The sequence below is a fragment of the Saprolegnia diclina genome (assembly GCF_000281045.1).
Source record: "Saprolegnia diclina VS20 unplaced genomic scaffold supercont1.52, whole genome shotgun sequence".
Lineage (NCBI taxonomy): Eukaryota > Oomycota > Saprolegniomycetes > Saprolegniales > Saprolegniaceae > Saprolegnia > Saprolegnia diclina.
In genome coordinates, this window is record NW_008246119.1 from 35,326 (window position 1) to 49,931 (window position 14,606).

General features: G+C 55.4%; 4 protein-coding genes across 4 annotated transcripts; all 4 read right to left on the reverse strand.

The window, feature by feature from the left end:
* Positions 1-75: 75 nt before the first annotated feature.
* On the reverse strand, positions 76-2,174 carry SDRG_12709 (hypothetical protein). Its single transcript, XM_008618791.1, has 11 exons — positions 1,922-2,174; positions 1,812-1,876; positions 1,655-1,768; positions 1,531-1,609; positions 1,410-1,474; positions 1,260-1,364; positions 1,155-1,214; positions 959-1,098; positions 668-916; positions 500-626; positions 76-454 (listed from the first exon to the last, which is right to left on the reverse strand). The coding sequence occupies exons 1-11, from the start codon at positions 2,145-2,147 to the stop codon at positions 185-187; spliced, it is 1,500 nt and encodes a 499-aa protein (XP_008617013.1). The 5' UTR covers positions 2,148-2,174; the 3' UTR covers positions 76-184.
* A 164-nt stretch (positions 2,175-2,338) lies between these two features.
* SDRG_12710 (hypothetical protein) lies at positions 2,339-4,458 on the reverse strand. The gene is made up of 11 exons (XM_008618792.1): positions 4,129-4,458; positions 4,021-4,082; positions 3,854-3,967; positions 3,731-3,809; positions 3,621-3,685; positions 3,469-3,573; positions 3,360-3,419; positions 3,173-3,309; positions 2,889-3,128; positions 2,719-2,842; positions 2,339-2,669 (listed from the first exon to the last, which is right to left on the reverse strand). The coding sequence occupies exons 1-11, from the start codon at positions 4,418-4,420 to the stop codon at positions 2,385-2,387; spliced, it is 1,563 nt and encodes a 520-aa protein (XP_008617014.1). The 5' UTR covers positions 4,421-4,458; the 3' UTR covers positions 2,339-2,384.
* A 98-nt stretch (positions 4,459-4,556) lies between these two features.
* Positions 4,557-6,510, reverse strand: SDRG_12711 (hypothetical protein). The gene is made up of 11 exons (XM_008618793.1): positions 6,344-6,510; positions 6,214-6,281; positions 6,057-6,170; positions 5,932-6,010; positions 5,816-5,880; positions 5,668-5,772; positions 5,562-5,621; positions 5,381-5,517; positions 5,096-5,338; positions 4,921-5,044; positions 4,557-4,873 (listed from the first exon to the last, which is right to left on the reverse strand). The coding sequence occupies exons 1-11, from the start codon at positions 6,441-6,443 to the stop codon at positions 4,601-4,603; spliced, it is 1,368 nt and encodes a 455-aa protein (XP_008617015.1). The 5' UTR covers positions 6,444-6,510; the 3' UTR covers positions 4,557-4,600.
* Positions 6,511-6,708: 198 nt separating this feature from the next.
* Positions 6,709-14,401, reverse strand: SDRG_12712 (hypothetical protein). The gene is made up of 13 exons (XM_008618794.1): positions 13,482-14,401; positions 13,244-13,434; positions 12,933-13,185; positions 12,606-12,881; positions 12,488-12,560; positions 11,958-12,445; positions 10,253-11,902; positions 9,728-10,210; positions 8,575-9,681; positions 8,110-8,514; positions 7,436-8,064; positions 7,241-7,381; positions 6,709-7,200 (listed from the first exon to the last, which is right to left on the reverse strand). The coding sequence occupies exons 1-13, from the start codon at positions 14,316-14,318 to the stop codon at positions 6,747-6,749; spliced, it is 6,987 nt and encodes a 2,328-aa protein (XP_008617016.1). The 5' UTR covers positions 14,319-14,401; the 3' UTR covers positions 6,709-6,746.
* Between the last annotated feature and the right edge of the window lie 205 nt (positions 14,402-14,606).

Below are 14,606 nucleotides of genomic sequence, written 5' to 3' on the forward strand. Positions count from 1 at the left end.
AGTTAATACTCAGATAATCGCCTTCGGCTGATCCCATAGAACAGTGCATATATAAACAGACAGAATTTAAGATTGTGTCAGTATACATCATACAGGGCGACATCACCCGGCAAAAAGTCAGAGCCATGTTAGGATACCGGGAACCGGTGGAGATGCTCTTAAGCCCATTATTGGCCAACCGAACTTAGTCATTGTCTTCATTGAGAAGGCGCAGCTTCTGATCGAGTGCGGCTATGCGCTGAACGATGTGCCGAAGCTTGCCTTCGAGAACCGCTTCGGACTCGAGCAACCGATACTGAATAGTCTCATCGGCCGTCGCCAGATATTGATCGCGGCGCGCATCCAAGCGTGGCGTCCGGTCCCCTTTTTTGTCCGATCGACGCGTCGTCATTCGATGTGTATGCTCGACCAAGTGGATTTCTTCGAGAAGCTCTAAGTCGTGTCGAAATGTGTCCTACACATAGCATGCAACTATCACATCATTTCACGCCCCATCTACCATTTCACTGCTGGACAAGTGGTCCTTCCCGTCCGCGTCGTATATCGAGAGCAAGTCTCTGTACTCCATGGCGTGGCGTCCCGGACGGCTCCAGCCGAAATCCATGAGATCCGACCGCATGCGCTCCCTACGTCACCACTCTAGTCTCATTCTTGATCGGTAGCGTACAGTTGAGTCTGCGGGCGCTCCCGCTGCGTGCGCTGCACGATCCAGCGCTCTTCGCTGGCTTGGCTTTGGGCCGCGCGAAAGAGGCGCTGAAAGTTGCTGCCAATGACGCTCGTCGGCAGCGACAGGACGAGGATGCCGGCGAGAAGCGACACGGAGGCAATCGCGCGTCCAGGCGGCGTCGCAGGTACGTCGTCGCCAAACCCGACAGTGGTCATCGTGGTCATGCACCACCAGAGTGCGCTCCCCACACTACGATAGCATCAGAAGCTTATGTTTGCACATGTCGCCAACCTATAGAACGGGGACGGAAGACAGCACGGCGAGGGTGGCGCGGGCACTCGGAGCGGCGAGCACATGAAGCTGTGCATGGCGGGAATGCAACCCGCGTCGGTGACCGTCTCGGCGTAGAAAAGGGCACTTGAAAAGACGAGCTAAGAAACACTCTCTCGCGCCACGTCGTACGCGTGCATGTCCATAGCGAACGTACCATCGTAATCGACATGAGAAACAAGAGGATGTAGAGCGCTTGCGAGCTTTCTCGAATCGCCTGGTTCCATGCATTTCAAACCAAAAGCAGGGACAACGAGCGTACGTAAAGGAACATTTGAATCGAGCTCGTGTAGCGCGAGAGCTTGAAGATGCGCGCAACGCGAAAGAGCCGGAGCGCCCGAAGCGCCGAGAGTGACGCAATGTGCCGCTACCAAGGAAGGTCGTCCCACGCTTAGAAGTGCGACCGACGCACCGACGCGAGAAAGATCTCGAGGTAAAAGGGCGCGACCGACGCGACATCAATCCAGTTGAACACGTCTACCGCAGCCACTCTGTTGCAGTACACGACGAGGTGCAGACACGAATCGTGGTACCGCGGGCAAATTCGCCGAGGTGTGGCACGCAAAAGAAGCGCACGACCACATCGAATGTAAAGAGAGTGACACAACAGGTCTAGTGCGCGTGCTGTAGGAGGGTAGGACGGAACCAGAGTACTACCTCGAGAAGGGACAAGGTCGATGCGTATGGCTCCAACGACGGCTCGGTTTGCAGCACAAAGACAGAGGTGGCCAGAATCACCGCGACGATGAGCACCGTTGAGACGACCCGCGCCTGGGCTCCATGAGCGTCAACGCGGCAGCGAGCTCCACAGTACCAGCGGTGAAGACGACGGGTCTTGCAAGACGAGCCAAAGGCGCACGCGCCACGGACGCTCGTTGTCTACATCGCATGCTTCTTTCTCAGAACGGGACTCAACAAACGTACGGTGCTTGGCGAGGAGACGCATGGACGGATATCGATCTTGGAGAGTGACTTGGTGGTATGTTGACGGCTTCTTGCGCGTAGGGCTCATAGCAGGCTGTATGCGAGCTGCATGAAGTGGGATGTACCGATCCATGATCTCCAGCTTGCGCTGTCCACGCTCGAGGACCCGCGATAGCGCCAAAGCCGTCGTCGGTAGTGTCCGCGCATGGCTCATTCTCGGCTCCATTTCGCTCGTTCGACGAATGGTCGGGCGTTAAAAACCGTCGTAATTAACTCATCCACCTTCTCCAATATGAACCAAGCCATGGATTAGGGGTACTGTACATAAGCGTCACCGCTGAATTGTACTCTCGCGGTATCCCTTGCCCAACTCTCAAGTTGGAGAGTAGATCTTGGGAGGGTCGACATGATTTGCGTCCGACGACGTGCTTGTAAGTTAGATTGACCAGAAAGGATGACACAACTAGGACATTTGAAGCAGCTCGACGCGCTTCTCGAGCCCCGCGAGGAGGTTGACAATCTTGTTGAGCTGCGCTTCAATGCGCACTTCGGACTCGAGAAGTCGCATCTCGATGAGTTCGTCGAGCATGTCCATGTGCTCGTCCTTCTCGTCCGTTGCCTGTTGCAGGCGTGAGAGCGTCGCAGCTTGCGTGAACCGTCGCGACTTGTCGTGTAGCGTCGGTGCAATGTGCATTTGATGCATTTCCATCGTCTTGTGCAGCTCTTCCAGGTCATGTTGAAAGCGTCGCTACACATTATTTTTCAGCTTTCCGAGAGGTACCAGTATTTCCACGTACCAGCTCGTTGTCTTCCAAAGTGCCCGTGTGGTTGACGTCGTACAGCGCAATGAGTTCGTCCGGGTTGATATTAATGTGCTCGCCGACAATGTTGTAGCTGCGTAAGATCTCCTTGATCTCGTCCCTACATCCATATGGATACAAAATGATATGTCATACCACGTGCGCACCGCCGTAAGACCTCTTTGCCCGTGACCAGCGCCATGTTGGTCTTCATCGTCGACTGAAGTGCCTCCTTCATGACTTGCTGAAAATTGGAGCCAATGACGCTGATCGGTAAGGCGAGGATGAGCATGCCCGACATCATCGTGAACGATGCAATGAGCTTCCCGAGGGGCGTCACAGGCACGTCGTCGCCGTAGCCGACCGTGGTCATCGACACAATGCACCACCAAAACGCCGCCGCAATGCTAAGTTACCATGCCATTGGAGGCCGATAGCTTCCATATTCTACCTGTAAAACGGGTTGGGGTCGCAGCACGGATCCGGGGGCAACGGCACTTGGTTGAGGGAACAAACCTTGGAGTACTGCGCCAATCGACACCCGCTCTCAGTGTACTCTGCAAAGTACATGGCGCTTGAAAAAACCATCTACATGGAGCGCTCATGTCTTGTGCGCGTGTCGTTTTGGCATAGGGTACCATGGCGATCGCCATCAAGAAGAGGAGCATAAAGAGGGGCTTGGCACTGAGCGTGATGGCCTAGAGGGAGCATGACAAGGCGTCCACAAACAGCGTCGATATCTCGTACGCGCATGAATGTTTGAATCGACGACGTATACCGCGAGAGTTTGAGGATGCGCGCAACGCGCAGCAAGCGCATGATGCGAATGACACCGACCGACGAGGCGCTTTTCTATGCAAATGCATATATGGACAACAGTGTCGCTCGTCCAGACAGACCATGTTGAGCATGAGCTCCAGATAAAAAGGCATGACGGACACGAGGTCAATCCAGTTGAAAATATCTACGTCATTCGATGTCCCAACAAAAAGTGGGCCAACACGCGTACCCAGAAAAAACGACACGTAATGGGGGGCACACGCCACGCGGACGACAAACTCGACCGAGAAGAGGTAAATGCACACATGCTACGTATCTCGAATCCATCATGAGGAAATGTCGCTTGCACTACCTCGGCGGTCGTGAGCTGCTCGGCAAACGTGCTCAGCGACGGCTCGGTTTGAAGGACAAAAATGAGGCTGCCGGCAAAGACTGCGCACAGCAGCACAAATGAAATGTACCGACCCTACACGTCCTGTCATGTCAGACAAGGATGAACGGTGCTAAATTGCGAGCCACCAAAAGCGAGGACATGGGGTCGTTGAACATGGTCCAAATCCTGCGTCGCACGCCCGCAATGCCTACAGACAGCAGCGCTGACGCAAACTTGCAACAAGTAGCACATACGGGACTCGACGCGAATGTAGGGCAGACCGTGGCCAGACCCGCGGCGCGCGTCAGTGATCGTTTTTGAGATCGACACCTTGCGGAGAAGGTTCCAGCCGCGAGACGAGGAGTCCTTGCGCAAGAGCGTGGATTGGGCGGGGCGCCGCCCTGCGGGTTGCCGCACGCGCTTGATGACGCTCTGCTTTCGCGTCTCTCGCTCCAGCACGCGGGATAAGAGCAGCGCCGAGTCGGAGAGCGCCGTGATCCGCGTCGTTTCGATGGACGCAGGTCCAACGCCTGACCACGTCGGCATGCAGAAGCACTCTGACCTGAAGTAAAGTTAGAACCGGTCGTGAAACCCCGGCTTTTGTAACCATGCACCCACCATTTAATGGATAGTATAAAGGTCATGCCCTAAGCTTACAACCAAGCAAAAGTTATACCCTTGATACGACATACACTCAAACCATATACTGTAGGTGCGATTTACATCTCATGCGTCAAGTCGCTCTAGTTTCTGCTCGAGTGCAGAAAGCAGCGCAAGGACGCGGTCGAGCTTGGCTTCGAGGCGCACTTCTGACTCGAGCAGCCGCGTCTCAACGACTTCTTCGATAGCGGATATCGTATCGTCGGTGGGGCCCTCCAGGTTGGCGAGCGACCCAGCTTGCGTGAGCCGCCGCGCCCGCGCCTCGCCGCTGCAAGTAATTTGCACAGCGTGGACGGCTAGAGTTCCATGAATTTCGCCGAGGTCTTCCTTGAGGCGCTTCTACAGCTCCGTGTTTGACGTCGAAACCAAGATGTGTGCGCTTGTACCAGCCCTTCGACGTCGAGGACACCGCTCGCGCGGGTATCGTACAAGCCGACGATCTCATTCGGGTCCACTTCGACCGCGTCGTCGAGAACGTGAAAGCTCTGAAGCATGCGACGAATCTCGTCTCTACGCCGTTCATAAGTACTCGTGTATACAACGCATCCGGAATAGGACAACTTGTGCACAGCGTCCGAGCCAATCCCAACTTCGGTCTTCCCCCTCGTAGCAAGAAGCGCCGCCGACTCTTTCACGACGTGCTGGAAGTTGGAGCCAATGACACTGATGGGCAGCGCGAGAATGATGAGGCCGGACATCATGGTGATGGACGCAATCAATTTGCCGACCGGCGTCACTGGCACATTGTCCCCGTACCCGACAGTGGTCATCGACACGATGCACCACCAAAACGACGCCGCAATGCTAATATTCCGTAAACTAAGAAAACAATAGCTTCCATTTTACCTGTAAAACGGGTTGGGGTCGCAGCACGGTGACGGGGGTGGTGGCACTTGGCTCGGCGAGCACATGGGGGAGTAGAGTGAGAGGCGGCAGCCACTCTCCGTGTACTCTGCAAAGTACATGGCGCTTGAAAAGACCACCTACGGTGTTGAAGAAGACACCTGGGCACGCCCTACGGACGCACCATCGTGACGGCGACGAGGAAGAGCAGCATAAAGAGCGGCTGGGCACTTCGCGACATGGCCTAGAGTCGACTACCGAAGCCGTAGAGAAGAAGACTAAGAACGTACTTTGCTAAACGTTTGGAGCGACGTCGTGTACCGAGACAGCTTGAGCACGCGGGCAACGCGGAGAAGCCGCATGACGCGAATCGCGCCAACCGACGACGTGTTTTTCTACCAAAATCCCATCAACGATGTTGTCATATCGCAGGTGTACCGTGTTGAGAGACAGTTCGAGGTAGAACGGCACGATCGACATCAAGTCAACCCAGTTGAAGACATCTAGCCGATAAGTTGGCCTCCAATCGACTGCAACCATAGAGGCGCGTGTACCACAGGTAAAGTGCCAAAAGTTGGGAGCACAAGCAGACCGCAGCGCGAGCTCGGCCGTGAACAGAAAGACACAGCAGCGCTGTAGATGATACTCGTTGCGGGAATTCGTTTAGGCAAACGCGTACCTCGAGAATCGAGAGCTGTGGTGCTAGCCACGTCAGAGAGGGTTCGGTCTGCAGGATGAAGATGAGGGTGCCAACAAAGACCGCGCTCAGCAAGAGTATCGATGTGTAATAGGCCTAAATCACAGATGTGGTGCTGCTGTCCACATAAAACACTCACAAGTCGCGACGACGATGGTTCGTAGAGCAGGAGCCAAATGCGTTGGCGATATGTGACTGCCGCTGCCACTAGAGTACAGGAGCAAATTCCGTCAGACGTGGCAGTCCATGGTCAATCAAGTACTACGTACTGTTCAAGGTCTGCGACCCATTTGGGGGGGCGACGGGGGGATCCATGGGGGCGCGTTCAGGCTGCATCTTGGATACCACTGCTGCCGGTGTCAGTGCCATCGGTCGTGGGCATCGCAGTCGAATGCTTTGTTTCCGTGCTTCCCGCTCCAGCACTCGTGAGAGCGCCTTGGCGGACGCAGAGAGACCGCACACCAGCGCCATCGTTCTTGAGTTTGATCCAAAAATATATAACCGTCGGTGGGCGCATCCCAAAATGCCGCATCTGCTATCCTTGCTACTACAACGGCGACGCACTGTGTCCTGGACTTGGACACGTCTTGTTTCCATCTCCTGTACGTTCCAGATCACAACTGTATTCCATCGACTAGACACCACGTGGATATATTCTGCATTAGTACGTGATTACTTTGGCGCATAAAAGTTCAACGTCATGCGACGAGCCGTGCTCACGGGCGCGGGCTTCTTGTAGAAACTCACGTCCGTGATTGTCTTGAGGTGCGCCGCGTACTCTGGCGTACCATGGACCTTGATCGAGCACTCGGCGCACATGGTTTGCACGCACTCGGCACAGTAGAAGACGGCCACGTCACTCTCGCAGCGCTTGCACATCATGGGCTTTTGCCACTTGGAGCCAAGGGCTTCGACTGCATTGTGGCTCAAAAAGAGCTTGACAAAGTGGTCGAATCCGCGCACCGCGGTCTCCATCGAGTCAAACTTGAGGTAAAGTAATGGCGTGCTGGGTGACTGCAGCGCACTCCACACCATCTCATCGAAGTCGGTCGACTGAGTCGTGGCGATGGCGACAGCAGTAAGGCGATGGGCAATGCTTCGCGCAACGGTGGCACACTCGACAAACCTACGGCATGTGAGACCAATCACGCACTTCGCCAACGTACAGAGGGTGTTCGTAGAGCGCTGCGACAAAGTCCGTGGCCGAGAGCGAGAGAAGATCGCAGGACCGAAGTGTCACGACCGAGTACTGGCACACTGACGCGCCGAGGAAGCCTTCTTCGCCAAAATACTGACCGTCGGCAAATCTATGCAATGGGCGACATGAATGGCCATTGTCCTTATCGTTGGTGGTGGTGTACCGCGACGGGAGAAATCCTTGTTCAGTCGACGCTGAAATGAGCGTGCCTTTCGAGACAAAGTACATGGTCTTGCCAATGTTGCCTTGAACGATCACCGACTCGCCGACGGGGTACCCCTCAAAGACGAGCCGCTGCGCAATGCTGTAGATGACGAGCTCAATGTTGCCAACGTCTTGGCAGAGCGGACGAAAGTACTTCATCGCAAAGCGCGAGAGGCTGAGGCGCGTGATCTGGATCACGGCCTGGCACCGAATACGCGTCGGGAGCTGCTCGAGAATGTTCTGGTACTGGACGCCTTTCTGCGACGACCACCAGTACGTTAAATACGAGTGGACGCGGGCTTCCATCGCGGCGTCCATGCGCTTGTGGCGGACAAACTCGATCACGTTCATTTGGTTGATCTTGAACTCGACTTCGTTCTGAATGAGGTAAATCGAAAGTGACGAAGCTTCGCCAATGATATACGAGAGCACAAAGACGCCAAAGACCGAGACAACATCGAGAAACGCGTACTGCAAGAGCGTCGACGGCTCGTGCACGAGGCCGGCCCCCGTGTACATGGATGCCGAGAGGTACAAGCTTCGAAGGACCCGCAGGATCATGTGCTCGACGTTGGTATCGCCATGCGTCTATCCAAAACATCAACCTCAAATATCAAGACAACTAAATCCTACGTCAAATTCATGGCTCGGCAAAAAGGCTTCCCATGACTCTGCAAAGCCGTCGACAATCGTCAAGCCAAAGTACGCACACGCTGTCCAGTAGACGCAAAGAAAGTAGTATAGCCCGAGGAGCGCGAGCCGGTTGATTTCGTACGTCATGCTGAACCGGTTGATTTCGCGCATCACGAGGTTGAACTGACGGCCTTTGATGAGCCGGTTGAAGCGGAGGAGGGCCGACCACCCAAAGAGTGCGCCAAGCAGGTAGTCGAACGGAATCACCGCGAGTATATCGAGGACGAGGCCGCCCTTTGGAAAAATATCGCCTTCGTAAAACTCGCGGGTTGACGTAGTCTCGACAATGTGCCGCTTGAACCAAATATCATAGACAAACACGAGGTCCGTGACCACGTTGAGAAGCTACGCGAGCATCGATGAAATAAGACATTCTGGCATAAAACACGAGGGAAAATATAGTACCGTGACAAGCGCGAATGCCTCGGGGGAAATCCCGTGATAGCCAAATGTGAGAAGAAACGGAATGCACAAGGCGTTGTACAAGATTGAGGCGCAGAGAAGCTTCATAAACCGTCGGTAAATCGGCGTCTGGACCTGAATGTGCAGGAGCAACGTGATCTGCTCGCGCCACGTCAGCGGACGCCCCAATTCGACGCGGCCCCGAACCACGTCAAGGACAGTCTTGAAGGACGCCGACGGCCGCCGTAGCTTCTCGGACCGCTTGGATTCGAGCGTCGGGATAACCTTGTGACTAATTGCGTGCGATAAGCGGCGTGAATTTGCAGTCTCGCGGGTGCTGGCTTGGGTCTGCCCCCCGGTCTTATCGCGCACTTGCTTGTCCTGCTCCTTGTAGAGTAGCTTGACAATCTGCATGACCTTGGCCTTCCACTCGGGGTACTGCGCAAAGACCGACTCCAAGTGCGTCCGCGAGAGTCGAAAGAGCGTACAAAATGTCTTGGCTTCGATGGACGCATTCCGCGGCTGGTTGGAGAAGAGCGACTTTTCGCCAAAGAAGCTGCCGCCGTGGATTTCAGTGATTTTGGTCCCTTTTGCAATCGCGGCAAACGTGTAAATACCCATAGCGTTCGTCTCAAACGCGTCCTGAATGTCTTTGGCGACGTAAATCTCGAGGCAGCCCGCAAAGACAAAGAACATTTCCATGCCAATTTCGTTTTGGCGGCACACGACTTCGCCGCGCGTGACAAGAATTTGGCTCATTTGGCTCACGAGCACGCGCGTAATGCTCGAGCTCGCGTGCTCTTCTTGGAAAAACGGCACCTTGTTGAGCATCGGCGTCAGCAAGAAGAGCCGGACGTCGGCGACGAGCGTCGGCGGAAGGCATTTCGCCAAGACGTGTTCTTCGTGGATCGAGTGAAAGAGGCGGTAAAAGTAAAAGTGCTGGACGCGCGCTTCGACTTCGTTGGAGAACTCAAAATATGCGATGAGCTTCCGAACATAGTTGAGGTTGCTGTAAAAGATGCGGTTGTTGCCGTCCATGACGGCCGCAATGTCGAGCAAATTCCCGACAATATACGAGAGCAAAAACACACCGAGCGTTTGGACGAAAATCTACACATCAAATCTCACAATTCGCACGCATTTGCAAATGGAATACCGTAAACACATTCTCAAACGGCGTGATCGGGTGCTCGCCGGGCTGAAAGCCAAAGAGCATGCCAACGCCCCAGTGGTAGCAGTGCGCGTACGCAAGTGCCGTCGACATTGTCGTGTCATTCTTGGACAAGTCGTACTTGGCGCTGGGCAGCCAAATGTTGTCGCCAAAGCCGGAATCGCCCGTCGGTAGCGCCGAGTTACTTCCAAAGCTGTACCACGCGCACCCGACAAAATGCGACAGAAAATACGTGTAAAACACGATACGCAAAATGCGCATCGTGATCGCTTGGCGGTAAAAGTGGCGCTCAAGGTGTGTGAGCAAGCCCGGAATCCGCGTCACGCGAAGGAGCTTGTTGACGTGCCACAGCTCGAGGTAGGGCGCGCTGCCATAGTTGACCAAATACAGCGGAAGAAGCGCAAAGACATCGACCCAAAATGCACTCGAGAAGAGATACTGCGCGCGGATACTCGGGAGGTCCATGACCTACGCCATCATATGCGTCACAGTCCATGAAAAATTGTGTACCTTGTTGCCAAATTCCCAGTACCCGATACGAAACTGGAGCAACAAGTCGGCGAAAAAACCGACTTCAAGCGCGATGTCCATGCCTTCAAACCCGAGTGCCGCACGCATTTCGTAGCCAAACGCCAGGAAGAAGGGCACCGTGATGCACTCAAAGACGATGGCTGTGAACATGGCGATTTCCCACGCGACCGCAAAGGTGCCTTCCGGATCGATCGCGACGGGCTGCACTTTGACCGGGCGCACGACGTCGGCCAAGTGCTTTCGGGCCAGGTTCCAGCCGCGGCTCGACTGGCCTTTCTGGACGCGCTCGAGAAACTTGACGCAAAACGGGAGGTAGACTTGCCGCATCGCAGAGAGCGTCTCGCGTGAGACGGCGACGACAGCGCACGAAGACTGCGCAAACGCACAGTCGATGTGCGCGGCGTTGTCGTTATCAATCTCGAGTGCCGACAAACCAAACGGGTCGCCTGGCCCGAGGTAGCGCGTATTTGCCCCGGTCGACGACCGCACCGACGACGCCACCGTGACGCGGCCGTCGAGCACCATATAGAGGCACTCGGCTTGGTCGTGCTTGCGGTAGATGAGCTCGCCTTGACCAAACAGCTGGATGTGTACACTGTCTAGAAAAATGGCCGAGACGCGCGGGAACGCCTCCTTGATCTTGTCGAGGCGCGCGATAACGTCCAAGAACGGGCGGCAAATGAACGAGTAAATGTCGCGCTGCAGGTTGTTCGGCAACTCCCCGAGGAGCTCGTTGACGTCGGCACCACGATGGACACTCCACCAGAAATCCAAGTAGGCCGACGCGCGGCGGTGGATCCCATTCGGCACGTTCTGGGACTTGAGGAAATGCTCGATCCGCGACCGCTGCGAAAGAAACTCCATTTGCTCGAGCGCGGACGCCGTCACACGTTTTTGCACTTCGTCAATGAGCGCGGAGATGAGGAGCATGCCCATCAGCATCAAGATGAAGCCCAGGATCGACTCGCCGAGGGTTTCCGGCTCGAGTGGTAGCCCAAGGTTCGTGACGCAGACGGCGCCATAGTAGAGGACGCGCAAATATTGTCGCGCGAGGATCTCGGGCACGGCCGGGTCGTCGATCGCAATCTCCTCGAGCGTCGTGACATTGATGTACGCCGTGTGGTCATTGTTCCAGGGCAGCTGCAGCTCGGGCGGATGGAGGAGCTCGCTCTCGTGACTTGGGTCGTGGGGCGCCAGCAAGATGTACGTCTGCGCAATACAAGCCGCAAGGTGGTACGAGATGAAGAGACCAAACCCTAAGATCGCAATGCGCCGCCGACTCGTAATGCGAATGAGCACGGCGACTTCGGTAAACTCGTGCTCAATGTGGCGGCACCGCAGCAGTCGCAGCATGCGCCACACGAGATGCTGGGACGGCATAAGCAGCCACCACGGCAGCGCGCCAAAGACGTCGAGGTAGAACGCTCGTTGCAAATAATGCCGCGCGCACTTGGTCGGGTCCATGATCTGCTCGGCCTCGACGATATACGAGAGGTTGAGCTGAGCGTAAATGTCGACAATGTACACAATGTCCGCGATCGTGTTGAGAGCGAGGGCCGCGGTTGGATATCCGATCGAGCGAAACGTGTTGAGCAGCGTCACCGTCACAAGATTGTACCACATGGCCGCCTAGATTGAGTAGAAGATATTGTTCCTACATCATTGTCGAGAACGATTTAAGAACCTGGATGAGCAAGAGCCATACGAGCCGGTATTTGGAGCGGCGAGTGATCGGTGTCGACAGCAGAATGCGAGCCCAGCGTGGCGGCGCCTCGACCTTGATGCTGACAACTGGTGGCTCGGGTGGCGACACGGGCAAGCTCTTGGAACGATCTCGTACCGCATCGGGAACGACCGTCGCCTTGGACTGAAAGAAAGTCGTTCGGTAGCGCTTGATGCTGCTGACCGCTCGGGGCTCTTGGATAATGGTGGCTTTGACCGCTTCGGTCGGCAATATAGCCTTCTCCGCGACTTCTTCGGCCTTCTCGAGGGTATGGCGTAGCGACGCTCGGCGCTTGCGGTCGATGATCTGATTGTTTTCGCCGTCAAAGGCTTGGATGAGCTGCGTGACGCAGTCCAAAATGCTGTCTTCAAACTCGGGGTATGCGGTGAGCACTTGGTGCACATGCAACCGCGCGAGCTTGTGCAAAATGCAAAAGGTCGTCGTTGTCACTACCCCGATCATGAGTTTTCGACAAAAAAGAGACACCGCACCGCTCGCGGACCGCGTCCGGTTAGTGAAGAGTGAGAGCTCGCCAAACGAATTGCCCTTGCGTAGCTCCTTGATCTAGAAAAGGATTAAGTGCAAGTTCATCTAGAGACGATCGTGCACCTTGATGTGGTTGAGCGTAATGATAAGGACACCCGATTGGACAAAGTACATGTTGTCGCCGACGTCGCCTTGGGTGACGACTGGAAAGTTCGCCGGCATCGCTTCGGTCTCGGTGAGGTCGATGAGCGCACGCAAAAAGTTGTTGTTGCAGCGCCGAAAGAACGGGACATTGGCCACCATGTCTTTGAGCATGGTGAACTTGACGTCCTTGGCGATCGACGGACAGAGCAGTTTCATGTTGCTCTTGTCGTTTGTGTCGCCGCTCTTGAACTCGTGCTATTCCAAAGAGCCATGATCTCGTGTCCAAAGGCGCTCCGAATGCGATACTTCAATGTACTCGACCGCGCGGTCTTGAATATCTTTTGGCACCTTGTGGTACGAGAGCACTTGGCGCAGTTGGTTGACTTTGGCGTCCAAAATCTCTTGACGCGCCATGTCGCACTTGGACATCATAAAGAGCGTGCCGCAAATGTAGACAAAGAGGAGGAACCCGCCAAACATGACAAAGAGCATAAAAAGCGACTCGAGCGCCGTCCGAGGCACTTGGCCTTCGACGCTTTTTGAAATGATGCCAATCGACCTGCGCACGTCGTGAGCCACTGACACAAAAGTGACACATCGATGACACAAAAGCATACCAAAAAAGCGCGTCAAAATACTGCGCCGCAAAAGACGCATGGGCCAGAGGGTGATGGAGTCGCCATGCGCCGGCCTCGGAGCCGTCCGAGAAGCCAAACATGAGGTAGACGCACGCGACGTAGTGGCCACACATGTAGGTGACGACGATAACCTTGACAATCTTGCAAAAAATGAAGCGCCGTGCAAACACCTACCATCGGCAGTCTCGGCCTCCTCGAACAATGCACGTGAGTGTACCTTGTCAAACTCGACCGTGTACGGTGTAATGTACACGGCGCGCACGAGCTTGTTGCAGTGCACGAGGCCGCAGAAGGACGGCGTCACGGGTATGGCGAAGAGCGGTAGCATGGCCAATACGTCGATTGCAAACCGGCGCGAGCGAAGGTACCGGCGTCGCGTGAGCGCTGGTAGCCGGATCAAGTCGCCATCTTTGTAAAACCCGACGTGCAGGTTGACAACAACGTCGGCAAAAAAGAAGATTTCGCCGGCGTAGACGCCAAAAGCCGTCGCACACACACTGTCGTTGATCATTGCGTCACAGAGCATGAGCGGCACGACGAGGACGTCATAGAGGATGAAGACCAACAGAAAAATGCGCCAGATCGAAATGCCATGGCCGTTTGGATCGATCGTGCGGCTTTTGGCGCGCGCGAGCACCCACGATTGCGTGCCACGGTTGAGCTTGAGCTTAAAATCACCGAGCGCGTCGACACCAAAGGTGGACCCGACAAGAGCGACGATCGAGACGCGCTTGCGCGGGAGTTGCGTCGTCGAGGCAGGCTGTCCGAGACGGTTTGGACGCACAATGGCGCTGGACCGCGCAAAGATCCAATCTTTGGCTTCCATCGTGGCGCGGCGAGTGCGGTCGCGGAGCGTCGTCGTATCGATCTTTGTGGTCGAGAGCCGCGCGAGCGCATCGTGTGTCGCTTTGCTAAACGAGCCCCGTGACGCGCGGTCTCGGTACGACGCCTGCGAGTGTTCCATCTCGGATTTTTTGGGGCCTTCGCTGTGCGCGGTGGCTTGGAGGCGCAGCTTGGTGCCATCGACGCTGTCTCGCTTGTTCCCAGCCAGCATGAATGAACGCAACGACGGCGAGTGTCTCCTTGGCGCTTACCCCGCGCTCGAAACCCACGAAGACCGTTTTCGTTTGAGCGGCCGCCTGTCTATTTTCGACGACGTGGCGCGAAACGAATACAAGGACGAGGATTTTTTTATATACACTCATAACAGCTCTCATAACGCCATTGCATGCACTGTATTCAAGAATTGAATGTAATCGGAATTTGACGGCCAGATGACCGGTTAAAATTCCCTGGTATCTGATTGGCCAAAAAGTCTCCGTGACGTGGCAATATGGTTGGG